The sequence below is a fragment of the Tursiops truncatus genome, chromosome 1, assembly GCF_011762595.2.
Source record: "Tursiops truncatus isolate mTurTru1 chromosome 1, mTurTru1.mat.Y, whole genome shotgun sequence".
Lineage (NCBI taxonomy): Eukaryota > Metazoa > Chordata > Mammalia > Artiodactyla > Delphinidae > Tursiops > Tursiops truncatus.
Window position 1 is genome coordinate 76,344,853 of NC_047034.1, and position 19,529 is coordinate 76,364,381.

A 19,529-nucleotide genomic window follows, 5' to 3' on the forward strand; every position below is an offset into this window, starting at 1 on the left:
TCTACTGGCGTGTGGGGATTCTCCTGTGTGAAGATGCCGGATCCAGCAAAATCTGCTCCTGCTCCTAAGAAAGGTTCCAAAAAGGCTGTCACGAAAGTGCAGAAGAAAGACGGTAAGAAGCGCAAGCGTAGCCGGAAAGAGAGCTATTCTGTTTATGTATATAAAGTGCTGAAGCAGGTTCATCCAGACACCGGCATTTCTTCGAAGGCCATGGGCATTATGAACTCCTTCGTGAACGACATCTTCGAGCGCATCGCGGGCGAAGCGTCGCGCCTGGCGCATTACAACAAGCGCTCGACTATCACGTCCCGGGAGATCCAGACGGCTGTGCGCCTGCTGCTGCCCGGCGAGTTAGCCAAGCACGCCGTGTCGGAAGGCACCAAGGCGGTCACCAAGTACACCAGTTCGAAGTAAGCGTGCAAGAGACGAACTAGAACATCTATTTTACCCCAAAGGCTCTTTTCAGAGCCACTTAAATTATCGGGGAAAGTGGCTGTAAACACTTGATAAAAGGTGGGTTTAGTTGTTGGTTGGGTAGGGTGGGCCCATGATCACGAGTGCTTTTGGACTTGGGGCTAGATTGGGACAGTGATTGAATGGTTGCCCTGTTAAAATCTAGGACCTCCCATGGTTCAGTGGCGCCACCTAGTGGTATGTGTCATGTCGCTGGTAACAAGTGATTGGTCCTTAAGGTGGTTCCTACCTAGTCTGAGTCTTCAATGGGCGCTTAGGTACGGAGGAGCGGGGAAGGGCTGTCTCTTATTAAACTATTAAACTAGTAAGTGAGTTGGGTTTTATTTTATTCTAGCGTACGGATAGCCCTATAGTTTCCCCAGTTGCCGCTGTTTCTTAATGTTTTAATCTGTTTTTAACATAAATCTCTAGGTGTCTGTCACAAACTTTCAACATCACCAGGTGCTTTAGTACGTTGGCCTACTTAGCCCCGTGACCCTCAACCAGATAGATTTCCCACCCCCTCCATCACACTCCCCATGGGATATTGGCAGTATCTGGAGACATTTTTGATTGTCATCACTTGGGGAGAGGGGCGCTACTGGCATCTAGTGGGTAGATGCCAGGGATGCTGCTAAACATCCTATAATGCCTAGGAGAGCCCCCACTACCAAGAATTATTTGGTGAATGATGTTGACCCTTGCGCCAAGGTTGAGAGACCCAGTGCCCAAAGACTTCCCTTCCTTCAGGATATTTTCCCTTCTGGGTTTAATCCTCATTTAGGTCAAACCTTTCCCCACTCCTACCCTGCTTTTGGTGAAAACTGAGCAGCACTTAACTTACACTGCTTGTTTACACTCCTCCACAGGAAAATTATCTTCTCCAGGGCAAGGACCTTGTCTTGGTTCTGTAACTCCTGGTTATAAGGCCCATCTCCAAGCTTGCTAAACATACTTCCAGGTGCCTCTCCTGAAGTTCCCTGATAAGGTCGCGTTGGAGGTGGGGGACTGGTGAGGTGGTTTTTAGTGTTCTCAGGTGTATATTTTTAGAATAGATTTTGGGGGCATGGTGTACAAAAGGGCAGTTAACATGTGGGATGAATTTCTAAGGCCCTCTCAGTTCAAAACTTGCATAACTCAAGACCAATCCCGAAAAAGGCTGGATATTCTACCAAATAAAATATACCCTTGAGGCAAAAGGAAAAGTCTTAGCTTCCAATTCACTTGACAGTCGAGTTTTGAAATTAAGCCATTCCTGGTTAAACTTGGGGGAATTTAAAATGAATTTTTTAAATGCTTAAAATGAATTTTATTCATTTGTAATGTAGGAGTTCGAATTTACATCTAATTAAAAGTTGCATAAAGTGGGCTGTATGTGATTTCTTTCACTGGGAAATTAAGATTCTCAGTGAGTCATCTTTCCCTAGAGACTATCAGACAAGCGACCAGGGAAAGATGACTCAACTGGGAATCTAAAATTTCTAGTTGAAAGAAAAGAAATCATTATACAACACATTCTATGGTAGGAAAAATCACTCTATAAGTGAGAATTTACATGTGCCAGACCCTGTGCTAGGTGATGGGGATATACAGGTGCTCTCCTTCCCAAGTCCATGAAGTGCACCTGGAATTTTATTTGCGACCAATGTATCAAGTATCCTCTGGGAAGTTTTTTTTAAGGTTTAGTTTTACCCAATTTTCACTGTAACATCTTTCAACTTTTTAATCATCTGATTTTTGTAAAATGGAATTCTTCATCATTCCCTTTAAATTCTGTGACTAGGTGTCATTATTTCTGTACTCCTCATCCAGGTTGTAACATTTTCTTTTCACTTTAATATGTCTCTTTAAACTTAAAATTTTCACATAGACTATTTTTTAGGGTTTTTCATTATATTGGAAAGCTCTGGCTGTCCCACCCTCTTGCCCGCAAAGCAATTTAAGTCACATTGTACTTGGCTCCCAGCATCTCAAACCTGCTGAAGCTTTCTTTGTTCACCATGATCCTAGCTTGAGAGAAATTTTATTTTCTTGTTCCCTGTGAGATTCATTTTCTTTTGCAGGGGGTATGACTATAGTAAAGCATGGGAATAAGCCTTTCCTCAGTCATCCCAAGTAAAATTTATCAGAAAATATTGTTGGCTTAACATGTCCCATATCCAACCATACTTGACACTTCACTGCTGTCTTCCCACTCCAAGCCACCATCACACCTCCCAGGTATTTGCAATGACTTTCTGACTGGTCTCTTTGCTTCCGCCTCTACCCTCACTCTATCTTCCACAAACCAGCTAGAGTAAACTTTCTGAAACCTCTAAGTCAGATCATGTCACTCCCACACCATCCTGCCCAACTGAAAATCCCCATATGGCTTCAGAGAGAAGGTCCACACTGATACAATGGCCCACATCCACCTCCTCTCTTACCACTCTCCCTTTTGTTTGTTCTGTTTCATCACACTTGTCTCCCTGCTCTACCTCGAATACACCAAGGCCCTCCTATCTCAGGGTCTTTGTGCTTGCCATTTCTTCTGGAAAAGCTTTTCCCCCAGATATTTATACGACTGGCTTCCTCATTTCTTAGGCTTCTGCTCAAAACTTCCATTACTCTTCAGTTCTTCCTTGACTTATGTAAGATAGCAAGCCCACCTCCCTCTCTCCCCCCATTTCTTGGTACTCCTTGTCCCCATACCTTGCTAAATTTTCTTCCGTGTATCATCCGAATACTAATGTATTTATTTACTTATTTGTTTATTACTGAATCAGAGACTGCTACTCATAAAAGCTGTTCTTCTTTCCTTACTTTAACCCTCTGCTTTATGGGTGCATGCCTTCTCAGTTAAAGGCTAATTTACCAGCTTTTCTTGCATCTGGGTTTGTTCATAAGACAAAGTTCTGAGCCAATGAGATATGAATGGAAGTGATACATATTATTTCTAGTTTGTGTCCTAAAAAGGAATAGATATGTACTGCCCTTGCCTTTTTACCCTCTCTCTGGCTGGGTTACAGATACAATGGCAGGAACTATGGCAGCCACTCTGGGCCCAGAAACAGAAGCCATGTGATGAGAATAGCAGAACTGTTCTACTAACCCTGGACATGAGAGATGAATAAACTTGTATTTTGTTTAAGCCACTTCTTTTTTTTAATATTTGGCACAATAATTTAGACTGTTCTCCAACCAATACATTGTCTGACTCTCCTCCTACCTTCTTAGAGTAAGTCCTATGAAGGTAGGTACTTTGTTTTGTTCACTGCACTTTGCCCATCATCTCGAGCTGTATCTGGAATAGAGTGGGCACTCAGTAAATACTGATGGGATGAATAGATTGATGAGGGAAGGAGTGGTTGAGAGGGAGGGCAGTGGGATTCGATTTATGAGATGCAGAACTCTAAGAGTTGGGTTTAACAAAAAATGATTTTAAAAATCTTTTGCCCTCTGAATGGGGAACAGCACAATATGGAGTGAAGGTCTAGGTGAAGTTGCAGACACCATGGTCCACAAATCAGTTTAGAAGCTTCATAGTGTAAGTTGTTGGGTATTTAAGGATACTTACCTACACTAACTCAGAAGCAGTAAGAGAGTAAAGGAAAACTTTTGTTTCCTCTACTATTCTCAGTACTTCTGGCCACCAAGTATGTGGGTTTTCCACACCAAGCAATCCTGACATTAACTACGTGAAGTTAGTGCAGACCCCACAGGTTAAGGGCTCAGTCCAAAAAGATTGCCCCTCCACCCCCTATACCAACTTCAGATGCCAATCACAAGTAGTGGGTCCCTAGGTTACACACACCTCTGTCAGTCTTGGCTACAAATCAGGAGTTCCCACAACCCCCTCCTCAGACTCAATAATTTGCTATAACAGCTTACAGAACTCAGGGAAACACTTACATTTACCAGTCTATTATAAAGGATATAGTAAAGGATACAGATGACCAGCCAGATGAAGATGTACATAGGGCAAGTGTCCTGAGTGCAGGAGCTTCTGTCCCCGTGTAATTGGGGTGTCCATGTGGCTTCCTGGCATGTGGATATGTTCACTGACCCAGAAGCTTTCTGAATCTCATAGTTTAGGGGTTTTTATGGAGGCTTCATCAAGTAGGCATGATGGATTATTAACTCAACTTCCAGTCCCTGTCTCTTCCCTGGAGGATGGGGGGTGTGGGTTAACAGCTTCAATCTTCTAATCATAGCCTGGCCTTTCTGGTGACCAGCCCCTGTCCTGAACTCCCCAGGAGTCCACCAAGAGTCGTCTCATTAGAACAAAATATGCTCCTATTACCCTGGAAATTCCAAGGGATTTAGGAGCTCTATGTCAGGAATTGGGGTCAAAGACCAAATATTAGAACAAATGATGTCCTTAGCACCCCTATCACTCAGGGAATTACAAGAGTTTTAGGAGCTCTGTGTTAGAAACTGGGGGAAGAGATCAAACATACATTTATCATGTCACAGTCCAGCCCCTGGTCTCTAGCCATGGACCCCTTATAGCAAACCAATTATAAAAGTCAAAAGATACTGGCTGAAAGGCAGTGTACTGTAGTGGTGATGGGCATTAGCTTTGAGTCCCAGCTAACCCACCTAAGAGCTATATGACCTTGGGAAAGTTTCTTTACTCTTCTGAACCTCAATTTCCTCATCTGTTAAATGAGAAAAATAATGAAACCTACCCTCAAGACTTGTGAAGATTAAATGAGATAATGTACTTAATGCACTTAGTACAGCAGCTGGAACATGGCAAATATTCGATCAGTGTTTCTCCCATTATTGTGGCTGGGAAGGCACTTGCATGAGCACCCTTGTACCTCCAGAGCACATTTCCTTCCCAACAAGTTGTGCTTTAAGAGATCTCTAGTGATTTGAGAGTCAACTCCCTAAGCATCTTGCAGTAGAGCAGTAAGACCTTCTTTATCTTAAAAACATCCAAGAAGGCAATGCCACAATTTACTTGTTGGGCCTCTGACACTGTAGAATCTTTAAGTATCTGCTATGTGTCCCAAAAGGGGAAAAAAGTGAATTAAATAATAAAAGACCTTATTTCTAGTGTCTGTTACTAGTGCTCTGTAAAGACGAATATAATCTTTGGCAAATACCTTTAAAAATATATATCAGATGATGTTTGCAATACCTCCCATCAATGCTTTCAGAAAAAATTGAAATACTTTCATCTCAATACTTCTTTCTGATTTCTGAGTTGAAAGCTCTGAATTTTGAGGATTTAACACAAGAGCAAGCCAAATGAATAGAAATGATGTAGGCATACTATCAGGTAGCACAGAGAAGGACACACCTTATAACCAAAAGGAGAATGTGGAGATATTTGGGAAATGTTTAATTAGAAATTCAAAAATGGGCTTGTGGAGTCAGGTTGATGACTTCTGAGTTCTTCATTACTGCTTGTTAATGTACTTCATGTTTTTCCTCTCAGTATTTTCAAGATGAAGCTCCTGTTCCTGTCACTATTCAGGGATGAAAGTTTCCCCAAGAATATAAGACTTTCTTATTCAAACTACAGTCCAAGGAGTGGTAAACAAGTAGGATGGCAGTCCCAAGACCTCAATATTTCTTTTCTTTGACCAAGAACTCATTACACAATAGATGAGATATTTCAGATGGTTCTGCTAAAAAGAAGCATAAGAATCTAGAGAGTATCACTCTCAACCAATCCAAGGAACTTTGCTTTAGATGGCCAAAACCAGAAACAGAGAGCAAAGTAAGAGAACTCATAGAGCTTGAGCAGTTCTTTAGCATTTTGCCTTGAAGGATCCGAACCTGGATGCTGACGTATTGTCCCAAGGATGGTAAAGAGGTAATGGCTTGGGACTGGCTGAGTATTTTGAGAGAGAGAGAGATTGACAGATCAAGATCTCAGTTGATCTTGGGACTGAGGCAGCACAAGGCACCCAGAAGAAGGAATCCTTGTGGCAAAAATGGAGGATGCAGATTTGTGAAATGAAATAAGGAACAATTTATCTCTGTTGTTTTACATGATCAAAGGCAATAATTTTAAATTATCAGAAGGTAGGGGAAAATCCATATCACTCTTTTGATATCAGTGTTTTTAACATTCAGGGGAACAGAAAATACCTAAAGATATCAGCTTTATTTTTTGTTGTTGTTGGCAATGATGTTTGAGCTTTGTGTAGGTCTTAGTTTCCAGTTAGTGGGATTATCATTTTGAAATGCATTGAAGGAAAACTCCTTAGGCCAAGAGGGAATGTGAAACAGAGTTCAGACACACCACAGATATAACCCTGGACAAAGGCTGTTCAGTATTCTTAATAGAATTCCCAATCCTAGGGATGGGCCTTAAACTACTTGAATTTCTCTCTGGAGTTGTATATTTCCTACAGTTTGGCATGTCTACTTACTCAAGACCCCTATTATAACATGTAGAATAAGCAGGAGAAAGGCATACTGATTAACTTGTATATGCATCAACCATAAGATTACTTCTAGCGAGGGAGCATATCCTTGTTTTCGTAGGCTTCTTCCTTCTCCTCCCTGCTGCAATATGAAAATCGAATAAGAATGATTTTGCTTATATGAGCTTCTTTGTAGGGAGCTTTTCCTGTGATGTCTTTTTAAGTATTTGAATTTTGATTTTCACAATTTTTTCACATTAATATCAAGGAACTGGGCAACAGAATTTATTATTATTTTTAAATTTTATTTATTTATTTTGGCTGTGCCAGGTCTTAGTTGCGGCATAGAGGATCTTGTTTTTTTTTCAGTTGCCACATGCAGGCTTCTTAGTTGCAGTATGCGGACTTCTTAGTTGTGGCATGCATGCGGGATCTAGTTCCCCAGCCAGGGATCCAACCCGGGCCGCCTGCATTGGGAGCGTGGAGTTTTACCCACTGGACCACCAGGGAAGTCCCCAGAAATTATTCTTAAGTGAATTTTTTTTCAGAAACAGCAAGTATGCATAGAGAACACAATTTTAGGATTAGCAGGAAAGTTAACCAAGGTAGAATTGGAATTTCAATTCTTAGCCTAGGGGTAAAAAAAGGAAGGAATCTTTTCATTTGTCTAAGGGAATTTCATTGTATTTATGATTGTGGGATGTGTTTAGGCAGGAAGGGGCATATAGATAAATCTTTCTGGATTAGCATATGCAAATCATTTATAATGGGAAATAGCGAAGTCCCAACGATTATAAGAGTAAAACAAAACAACTCTGACTATTCTTCCTGACAGGAGAAAACAGTAATATATATGTACATGAATTACAAGCATGACTGAGTCTTCTAGATTGAGTTGGTGGATAACCATGTAGCAGGGCCCCACAACAGCACAGAGGTGTCAAAGTAAATACATAATTTGGCAGTGTAGAAGGATGGTGTGTTCTTAAAATCTTCTGAGTATGCCACTGTATTAGTAAAGAGCACAAGCTCATAAAACAGATCACCTGGTTTGTAACCCAGCCCTGCTCTTTATCAGTAGTGTGACTAGGGCAAGTTTTTGGACCTTCTATGCTTTCTCCTCATCTTTTTTTTTTTTTGGTGGGGGGATGCTGTGCAGCATGGCTTGTGGGATCTTAGTTCCCCTGCCAGGGATTGAACCTGTGCCCTGGCAGTGAAAGCACTGAGTCCTAACCACTGGACCGCCAGGGAATTCCCTAGTTTCCTCATCTTTAAATTGAGAATAATATAATGCTTACTTTATAATGTTTTTTTGAAAGGTGAATGAGTAAATACATATAAAAATTCTTAGACTGATGTTCGACACAACATTTCAATAACTGTTAGTTGCCATTGATAGTAGGGAACTCCTGTTGAGTGCTATGTAAGTTTTTCATCTCTAATGTACAGTGAAATATCTACTAATTCAAGATAGTGTCCCAAACATATGTTGCATTCTTCCCATTTTGCACCCCAAATTCCTTAAATGATAGAAAACTGACAAAAAAGATGGCAAATGGGTTAAGAGTGAAGAGTGCAAAAACAGTAAACATCTTGGAAATTTAAAATTTGATTATTGACACAAAAATTCAACAGTAGGACTGAGTCCAGAATAGAATCAATACAACTGGGAGAAAATAGGGGAGCTGAAAGATGAAGCCTAGAAATCCCCCCAAAATGCTGTATAAAAAGATATAAAGGTAGAAAATACGAAAAAAAGTTAAATGACATGGATGATAGATTCAGATGTTCCAAAATTCACCCAGTAGGAGTTTAGAAGGAGAGAATAGAAATAATGTAAAAAATAAAATACAGGTCTACCAAATAAGGTTTGCTGATTGTACACTGCACAGCTTCAGGAGCACCATTTAAATTATAATCTTTGTGAATGGTATCCCCTGCAGTTGTGCAGTGCACAACCCAAGTGTCATACATGGTGGTCCTGAGGAAGTAAAGAAAAGGAGACTTTCACAGAATATATATCTTCAGACTGCAAGGTCCCATTAAATGCAGAGCATATAGATATGAACTAAAAGTATCTTTACCTAGAGACATGGCAATAAAATTTCAAAACACAAGAGTTAAGGAGACGATTCTAGAAACACCCAGAGAAAATTCTTACAAAGAAATAGAAATCAAATTATGTCAGACTTTTCATTTGGACAACACTGGATATAAGAAGACAATCGGGATTTTTTTAAATCTAGGGAAAATAATTTTGAAACTAAATTTTTATATCCAGCCAAACTATCATCTAAGTGTGGGTGACTTTTCAGACCCTCCCTGAAAGAATTTCTGGAGTTGTATTCCTGCAAGAATCAGAAAAGATTCTAAGGGGAAGATGTGCGATACCAGAAGGGGGCCATGTGCCCAGTAAAATATACTGCTAAGTCTAAATAAGTTTAGATTCTAGAAAAATTTCTTTAAGGCTTAGAATACTTGGTATTTATTCATCTACCTAATTTCATAATTAAATAAATTTATTGAGAAATTAGAAATCAGGTGATGGGAGAGAGATGAAATAAATGAAGCAGAAAAGGTTCAAATAACAAAGAAATATAATACATATACCAAGTTACCTGTAATACAAATTTAAAAAGGAATGTGCTATAAATGATAGATACAAAGTACTGTGAGGTTAGAGATACAGGTGACATTGTTCGTGATATCCTGGGTCATACAAGAAGCATTAATTTATTGTATCCATCATGTATTGAAATCTCCCTCTGTTTTGATTACTGATTCAAGTTTGGATTTTAAGATTTTTGTTTACGTAACTGTGATTACAGAGGTTTTTACATGTATGGTTTCTGTTCCTCATTTTGTCTACTATTTTGAAGAAACAAGAGCTCAAAACTGTTAGTGACTTCAAATATATGTCCTTTGGTGTAGATCCTAAAAAATTGAAAAGAAAATCTGAACTTCAAATTCCAGATAATATTGACATGGCGAGAAATAAAATAAGCTAACTAATATTTATGTTATATTTAGGAGGAGGATATAGATATTATTCTAGAAGTTGTTAGAAAAGTGTAAGTTTAAATATATATGTATATACAAAATGTATATGTATAAAAGCTGACTATAAAGCACTAGAAGAGGGATATTTCATATTTAGAAAAGCAGAAATCCATTAAGCAGTGATCAAGAATTGTTTGCACTTGAAAGGCGATTGTAGGAAGAAAAATTCCACTTGAACTAATATGAAACCCATTTGCTAATTGTGGGAGGGGAAATAAAGCTTTTAAATTATACAATGTAAAAAAAATTGTTTGCACCTAACACAGGTACACACACATGCATAATCATACGCGTGTGCATACAACAAAGATTTCTAATAAGTCAACAATCATAGTGGTGATTATGTTAACACAGACACATCTTGCTCAAGGATTAAAAGACCAAGTCGACTAAAACTTGTTTGAAGATATAGAGGATTTGAAGAACATAGTTAACAAAAGTAATCATAAGTATAAGATTATACCTATACCATCTTGTATCCAAAATGGAAAAAGTACATTATACTGAAATTCACATGCAATACTGATTCAAAACTGACCATGTGTGAGATGACAAATGAAAACTCAACAAGTGTTGAATAAGCTGAAACCATACAAGATATATTTACTAATTATAATGCAATGAAATAACTAAAAATACTCTCCTTGATCTATACTGTTAGGGAAAAGCACATGGTTAAAGAAGATATCGAAATAAAAATTATGTAGTATTTAGAAATAAACAAAGTGAGCACTATATATTAAAACCTATATGAAGAAGTCAGAGGACCTCTTCATAGCTTTAAATGCATTTATGAGAAAATAAGAACTTTTAAAAATAATGAATTAAGCTTTATATTTAAAAGCTAATAAAGGAACAATAAAACCTGAGGAAAGTAGAAGGAATAAATTAGGATAGAAATCATTGGAATAGATCATACTTCCCCACTCTCCCCAAAACAGAATTAATCAATAAAACCAAAATCTGGTTCTTTGAAAGAAAATTTAAAAGTTAATCCTTTGGTAAATTTAATATTGAAAGAAAAATTACACAAATAACATCAGCAAAATTAGATATTAAAGTATTAAAATGGTATGTATATTTTGATACAGATATTTACAAATGTAGACAACTCATTTTTCAATACAAATGATCAAAGTTGCCTTAAGAAGAGGAGAATACCTGAATAAAAAATTAGCTATAGGAGGAACTGAAAAGATAGGCAAAGATCTACCCTTAAAAACAGCACCAGGCCCAGACAGTTTTACCAGACACTGGGGGAAGAGACAATACTTATTATATAAATTGATCATGATAATGGAAAAATATTAAAAGCCACCTACTAATATTATGGGGCAATGACAGCAACAAATATTATTAAGATTAAGTGAAATAACCCCTGCAAGGCAAATGAAAGAGTATTTGGTACATAAAAATAATCCGTAAAAGTTGGATATTATGAGCCAGAATATAGATTTCAAAGTAGAAAGAGAGGTAATTGGGATAAGAAACTGCAACACAAGGAGTTATTAAGTGTAAGGTTAAGATTTGAATTCTAGTTTATTGTGCCCAAAGCCTGTGAAATTTCAAGAAATTATTTCTTTAAAGTTAGAAAATATTATTTTCTAAAATAAATATGATACTTACAATCCCATTGTACATACCTATTTCTTTTCTTCAAGGCTTTTTTCCTGCCCGTGCAGAAGTTGTCCTCAAAGTTACAGCCAGACTCCAGATGATTGCTGTTTCACTGGAGATCATGCCATTGCTTCCTCAAAATTAAATTATCTTTTCAGAATACACCATATTGGGGGAATTTATTTCTCCAGGATGTGTAAACCAATTATTTCTAGCCTTTCTTAGAGATTTTCTATCTCCATTTAACTCACATACCGTGTTTTGGCATCTTTCCCTTCCACACATGCTCCTTCTCCACAATTTATTCTTTCATATCCTAAGCCAAAGGGTTAAGGAATAATACGTGCTTAGTGTGACAAGAAGCTGAAAGGGGAAGGCAGGAAGATGAACTTCTTACCCTTTTGGGGTTTTGACCCCATATTTAGAAACAAACAAAGATATGAGGAATAAAGGGCAGCAAACAATTTTATTGGCTCCAATTTTACTGCCAGTGTGCATTAACAAAGAAGTCTATACCTAAAAGACCTTATGGGGCTCCAGATTTTCAACTTACTAGCATTTTCTTTTTGACATCCTGCTTTCCATTGCTAACCTTAATATACAGCTCTCTTAGGTAGGGTCTTTCATTTTTTATACTATTATCGCTGTGAGACCTTTTTCTGTTTTTTTATTTGTACTTTCCACTTAGATTGTCTCTCTAGTCCCATGGCTCTGAATACCACATATATATGATGATTCTCAAAAGTTTATCTCTAGTTCAGGATCCTTCCTTGAGCTCCACACATGTATCCATTGCTTTCCCAACAGTTACACTTAAATGTCAAATAGGAATCTTAAGATGTTCAATACAAAACTTTTGCTTCTTGCTACTCCTGTCTCCCCTGCTCCACCAATTTGCTCCTGCTGTTTCCCAGCTCAATCTATGGAGTCAGTTTATTGCTCAGGCCCCAAATCTAGGATTTGTACCTGATTCCTCTCTTCCCCATATGCCCTACATGTAATCAATCAGCAAGCTTTTTTTTTTTTTACACTTCCTACAAAGTACATTCCAAATACCACCACTTAACACCTCTACTGCTACCACGTTAGTCCAAGCTACGGTTATCTCTCCCCTGAATTCCTAACTTTTTCTTGCTTCCACTGTTGTCCCCTTACTACCCCTGAGGGTCTGTCTCCAACTAACTCTGGTGGCAGTGAGGACTGCCAGACACCTTCCAGCCAGCTATGCCTCCAGTGTCTAATTCTTAGACTTGGAATTACAGGATAGGTCTGGCTATCTTTGGCTTCTTGGGGGAAAATTTCTAAATCCAGTAGGCATTGGTTTTGCTCCCGGCTGAGTTTGGGAGCCAGGAAAGACCCAGAATGGAACCAACTCTTCCTGTTTTCCCAAAACCAGTCGATCCACTTTGGTGATTCCTTCTCAGGCTAGGAAACTTCTGAGTGTTCTGAAATGGGCCTGGACTCTTGTAGAAGCTCCTGTGGTCCCCAAATGAGTTTAGGGCTCATCCTACAGAGCCTGGAAGGTGAGAAACGACCACTCTCCTCACACCCAGTTGCCTGTTCAGCTCCGTAACTGTCTACTCTGGAGAGTTGTGCTTAGGTCTGGAACAGACCTGGGGATTACAGGATGGGCCCAGGAGCTTCTCAGATGAAGCTCTAAACTTCTAAGATGAAGTCTCGATAGGTCCAACAGGCCCTGGGTGTTGTCCCTGCTGAGTCTGAGGGCGAAGGAAGGAAAACCCCACCTTCCTCCTCTCTCCCAGCCAGCTGCATCAATCCCCTCTGGGCCCTTGTTCTCAGTCCTGGAAACTTGTCTTCCGGGATAGGACAGGGCTTGGACCCTTGAGGGAGAAGCTCCATGGTTCCCAAATGCATTTCAGAGCAGCCCGTGAAGAGCCTGGGGGCTCCCTGCCCACAGGCCTGCAGGTTCTGCCGGCCCGGGGTCCCTTCCTGGCTCTTGATGGTGGTGGAACCAGCAAGGAATTCATCAGGGCTTGACTGGACAGCCGTCTCGTACTCTCCACCTGCTCCCTCCCTGCTGCTACCACCGCCTCCAGCCGCCTTTATTCTTGAGGTCTCGCCCAGACAGCCAGCGACCCTCCCCTTCCGGTGGCCCCCTTAACCAGGCCTCCGCGGAGGCCACCGCCAGCCGCAAACTCCCGCGCGCCCCGCGCCTCCCGGCAGCACCTGCGCTAGGCGGCAGCCGAGGCTGCAACCGCAACAGGCGTCCGTGGGGTGGCGCCGCCGCCAGGTCCGTGAGCTGGATCGAGCCCTCCCTCCATCCCCCCTGACCTACGAATGGGTTTTTCAGCTGCGCGGTTCCGCTGCAGGTGCCCACCCAGCTCATTCGGGAGTCGGGTTCTCACACCTGCCGGCCCAAGCAAACAGTTACGTCGGATATGAAGGAGCAGCCCCCGAGTTGGGTGCTTTTTTGGGTACCGGGGCAAATCTGACACTCACAACCCCTTTCTCTCCTCTACCCGCCCGCCGCCTCTGCCGCCGACCTGACCAGAGCTAATTTCTTGCCCCTGCCGGCTCTGAGGAAGCGAGTATTTCTCACGGGGCTTTGGGGGGAGGTTGCAAAAAGCGTGCACCCGGCCAGTCTCCGCGCCCCTGAGCCCGCGCGCACTGGCGGTTGCAGATTCTGTGGAGAGCTAAGGTCGCAATGTGCACAGGAGACCACAGGGTGGCGCCAGTGGCCTTCCGTGGGATACGCACAACGCCGCCGCCGCGACGGATCCGAGAGCTACCGCCGTGTCTGTCCATCCGGGAGCCCGGTTCCAGCCAGTAAGTGTGGAGCTAAAAAAGTGTATTAATGACCGTTGGTAAGTAGCTGATTTACAATAGAATCTACTAACACGTCCCAGTTAGGAAGAGAAATGACTGATGAGTGATAACAAGCAGATTTGCAACCAAGTAAAAATATAAATATGGATTTACGCTATCTAGTACCCCCTTTTTTTGGGCAAAAGTTAATGAAACAATCCCTTCTAAATTGTTACAGAAAATGGAAAACACCAACTTACCTTCAATACATTCCTTTTACTTGAAGATATAGTGTTGATCTGTTAGAAGTAAAAGGGCTTTTCAGGTTTTTTTGAAATCATGCAGACTGCAGCTGAGAAACAGACTGAGTCATGGATGAATGAGATCAACCTCTTTACTGAGGATGGTGATAATGCAGGAAGACTGCTCTTTGAAGTTAGTTGATATTTCCCAGCATGCTTTTTGCATATCACTCTTTGTGATGGCATTTATGCTGTTCTCACAATATTTCCAGCTTCTTGCCTTAGCTTACTTTAGGATTTTACATCCTCTTTGTGTTTGGGTGGAGCTATGTAACCACTTCTGACCAGTGAGTTGGAAGTGGGAGTGTTGCGTGTCTCTTCTGGGCTGGAGCATTTAATTTCTGGTTTGAGATGCTCCAGAACTCTTTTCACTCTGGCACAACAACTGGCCTTCTTCCTCCCTCTCAGTTGACCCTAGTGTAATATAAACAACAAAACTTTGTTGGTGTAAGGTGCTGAGATTTTGGAGTTGTTTGAGCCTTAACATACCCTAGCCTATTCTTATACAGCCTAATTCATAGATGAATAGACCAGGTATAGAGCTGTGCATGTTTGTTATCCTAGATAAGGTGCAGTTGTTATCAGTATTTCTTACTTACAATTTCTTTGCCTTGCTCTCAGAAGACTTTCACCTCAGAGCCAAGCATCTTTTTTTTTTTTTTTTTAAATAACAGAGCAAGAGGCAAGGTCTTTAAATAAAAATTGTCATGAAATTTTCCCTACCTCTCTACAGTATGCTAGGACTCAGAACATCTCAACATGGGCTAACATATCCATTTCTAATACCTGACTTTGCCCCTAACACCCATAAGTATAAAATAGAGAAAGACACAAAAACTTACCTCTGGTTTATAGTTCCTTTGTCTCTTTGGTACACTCAGAGATTTTTTTTTTATCCCCAGGGTAGTGTATCATGATTTGGGATGGGTGAGAGATATGCCTTTCTTTTGTAAACTGGGAGAAGGGTGAGTGGGAAAGAGGAGGTGGAAAAGGTGAACCAGCTTCAAGCATTTACAACAGGCATGTTCTTAGGCTGCACAATGTAATGAAAGAGTGCTTATGGAAGTTGATGTTTGGGGGTTGATTCCCTTAAACTATCATTGCCAATGTACCTGTTAGAACATCTTTATATATCCCTGTGGGTTCATACACTCTTGGGGGACACCTATGCTGGTGAGTAAAGCAATCCATATGTGTGACAATAGGGAGTGGTGGTGACTGTAGAATAAAATGCTGTATGGTGCTTGTTTCACCAGTGTTGAATAAAATCTTGACCCATTTCTTGATTCTACAAATAAAATTAGCAGGCTTGCATTTTGCTTCTAGTGTTAACTAGTGAAATTGCAAACCCTGACCTTAAAATGCAAGCCTTCATAATTCATAAAAGTACAATTAGAAACAAATGAAGATGTTCCCTCTCCCTTACAGACAGAGGGAGAGAGAACATTTTGCATCATAAACCAGCTCAAAAAAATCTGATTTGATAAGGTTTTAAACCAAAAACATTCACAGGAATATCAAGCTTATTCTCCTGTGCACAGTGGAGCCATGGTGCATATTTTCTAATGTTAACAACTTATTTTGTTCTCTGTTAAAATAAATGTGTCCCTAGAAGTGTTATTTGAACAGTCTTATAAGACTCCAAAGACTTTATAAATTGTTGCAGTGGCATACAAAATGCTCAGGATGGACTTTCTGGAAGCAGAGGCTGAGATAGAGTTTAGGGTACAAGGTGATTATTAGGGATGAACCCTTGTGAAAGGAAGAATGAGGACATAGGATTGGGCAGAGGAAGAAATCAGACTGCAATGAAGGCCTGACAGCCTTGATCGACCTGCTGAGGAGCTCTGGAGCAAATACTACTCCTGATAAGTTATTTGAAAAAGGCAAGGTGCAATGGTGTGTATATTATGCTAACATTTGTGTACAAAGAGAGAGAGAGGGAAGGATGTCTTCCTTTATTTGCCTATAAAAGCATAAAAGTCTCTGAGATGACAGAAAACAACCAATAGTAATTATCTTTTGGAAAGGACATTAGAAGGTGCTATAGACTGAATATTTGTGTTTCCTCCCAAATTCATATGTTGGAATCTAGTTCCCAAAGTGATGGTATTAGGAGGTGGGGCCGTTGGTGAGTGTTGAGTCATGAAGGTGGAGCTCTCATGAGTGGTATTAGTGCCCTTATAGAAGAGACCCCAGACAGCACCCTCACCCTCTGCATGTGAGGACACAAAAAGAAGATAGTCATCTATAGATCAGGAATTGAGCTCTTACCAGACACCAAATCTGTAGGCACCTTGATCTTAGACTTTCCAGCCTCCAGATCTGTGAGAAATAAAATTTCTGTTGTGTCCAAGTGACCCAGCCTATGGTATTATTTTATAGCAGCCCAAACAGACTAAGACAGAGGGCTAGGAGTCCAAGATGCAAGGAGATTTTTAACTGTATATGTTTTTTTTACATTTTGGATTTGACCATAGATTCAAAAAGAAAAACAAAAACATTCTTAAAAATACATAATGGGATGTTAAATGTTCAATAACTGTTCTCAGCTATTCTGAAAAGAGCATTGTGTTAAAAACATGTAAGACCTTCAGGATGGCTGCACATAAATCACTTCATATAATCCCCATAATAACTTACCCCCCAGGATAGGAATACGAAGTCCATTTTATGGATGAGGAGACAGAAGGCATGGAGGCTTACTTTCTATGGTACAAAGCAATCATGCAGCAGAGCCAGTTTTCAACACAAGTCTGTCTGGCTCCAACCCACCCTCCACTTATTAATAATAATTATAGTTAACAGGAGTGGGGCACTTACTATGTGCCAGGCACTCTGCTAAGTATTTACTCATTTATAATATGAGTAAATATAATATCCACAATATTCCTAGGAGGCAGGTATTCCTTTTGAGTCCATTTTCCAGATGAGAGAACTGAGGTTTGGAAAGGTTGGTGACATGTCCAAGATCACATAGCTAATGAGCGGCAGAGAAAATATGACTCACTCCCCAAGCCTGCGTTCTTAACCCCTGTGATATGTAGCCAAACTGTCTCTCCGAATGTCCAGTCCCCCTCCACCCTGCTCCCCTTGACACAGGCACACTGGTGGTTTTCAATTCCCATCCCAGACCAAGCCCCTCCCCACCTCCCAGCCTCTGCATGTGCTTTTCCCTCCACCCAGAAAGCTTCCTCCTGGTCCCTCCCTTATTTGCAACCCTAGTTCCTCTTCTTCCTCTAGGTCTGAGTTCCAATGTCCCCTCTTCAGTGTAGTCTTCCCTGACTTTCTTTGATTCTTCTCTCACTCAGATCCTTGTTTTTCCCATCAAGGCACTCATTACAACTTACCGAAAATTTTATGTTAGTTTCATTTTACTTGTATTTTATTTGCCTTTCCCGCTAGAATGAAAGGCCTATGAGGGCAGAAATTTGTCTGTCTTGGTCCCTGACATATCTCCAGTAGCCAGAAGATTCCAGGTATTAATAGATGCTCTGTAAATATTTGATAGATTATAATCATTAGAATTTGCAGCTCACCGATAGAAGAAAGCAGATGGTTTCCAACCCCAAGCTGAGTTCTCTTGTGTTTAAAAAAAAAAAAAGGTTTCAGCTTCTGCTGCTCCAAGAGGTAAGTTAGCACAGCAAGCACAGCCTCGATGGAGTCCTCCCAGTGCCCTAGCAGGAAGTCTGCTCAAAGGTGTTCACCCACAAATCCCACACCAGGGACCTTGGGCCACAGAACAGCCCTGCTTGGCCTCCTTAAAGCTGCTTCTCCACAGGGAGGGATCACACAGAATCTAATCTGCTGCCCAGAAGCTGCTGCATACCAGGGCTGAGCTGGATGCCTCATGGTCATGAGCCAGTTCATTCTTTGCCATCACCCCAGACGATAGGCATCTATCCCTATTTTACCCATTAGGAGACTCAGGTTCACAGTGGTGAGATGGCTTTCCCAGAGCCACGCAGCTGGTAAGTGGGAGAGTCACTCACTCCCCCTTTAACATTCTTGGTGACTCCTTGTCACCTTCAGGAATGAACTCCAGATTCTTTAGCATGTAACAGAGCAGGACCCTACAGAACTTTCCTGGGACACACCCCTCACCACCTTGTCTTCTGCCTGCCTCCTTTTTGTAGAAAAGCTGTAGTCTCCCAGGCCGCCCCTGAGTCACAAAAGCCTGGCTCAAGAGTTAATGATTGAGAGGATGTGAACATGTAGTGGCAAAAATAGCAGTTGGGCCAGGAGAACTGATAAGAATTTAAACAGTAAATTGGCCATATGGCAGTCACAGAATCTTTAGTTTTTCTCTGAACTACATAGATAACAGTATCTGACGCACATTTCCTGAGTTGTTTTACAGATGCTAAAACCCCCACCAAATGGAAGAAGTTAACTACTTGATGACCATGAGTACTGTAGCCCCCAGAGCTACCGGAGCCTGAGGATTGATAATGTTAACCCCTGGGACACCACCCTGTTACCTCACCATCAACCAATCAGAGAATTGTGCAAGAGCTGATCACATACCCTGAAACTCCCCTCCCTCCCGTTGCCTTTAAAAATGTCTCCCTGAAACCCATAGGGGAGTTAAGGATTTTTGAGCATTAGCTGTCCCAGACTCTTTGTCTGGTGCCTTACAATAAATGGTGCACCTTCCTTCACCACAACCCAGTGTCAGTAGATTGGCTTTACTGCGTGCGGGTGAGCGGACTTATTTGGTTTGATAAGAGTAAATGTTGTATTAATCTTCTTCTGACTTTTCAGAGGGTAAGCACAGCCTTATTGTAGTCAAAAGGGACATAGGGAGACTTTTCCTTTTACAACTATAATTTAAGATATTACATTAGAACTCAATAAAGACCCTGTTTAAGTCACAGCATTTCAGATTGGATCCTCTGGCCTTCTCACCTGACTCCACGAAGATGGCATAATATAGATACAATGCATGGTTTATGTCAAGGTTTTC

At 40.9% G+C, this 19,529-nt stretch overlaps 1 protein-coding gene across 1 annotated transcript; it reads left to right on the forward strand.

Moving 5' to 3' along the window:
* Positions 1-9: 9 nt before the first annotated feature.
* LOC101321495 (histone H2B type 2-F) lies at positions 10-19,403 on the forward strand. The gene has a single exon (XM_073808400.1). The coding sequence runs from the start codon at positions 34-36 to the stop codon at positions 412-414; it is 381 nt and encodes a 126-aa protein (XP_073664501.1). The 5' UTR covers positions 10-33; the 3' UTR covers positions 415-19,403.
* Positions 19,404-19,529: the final 126 nt, after the last annotated feature.

Coding starts and splice junctions, on each gene's coding strand:
- LOC101321495 (XM_073808400.1), top strand. CDS start 34: ATGCCGGATCCAGCAAAATCTGCTCCTGCTCCTAAGAAAGGTTCCAAA.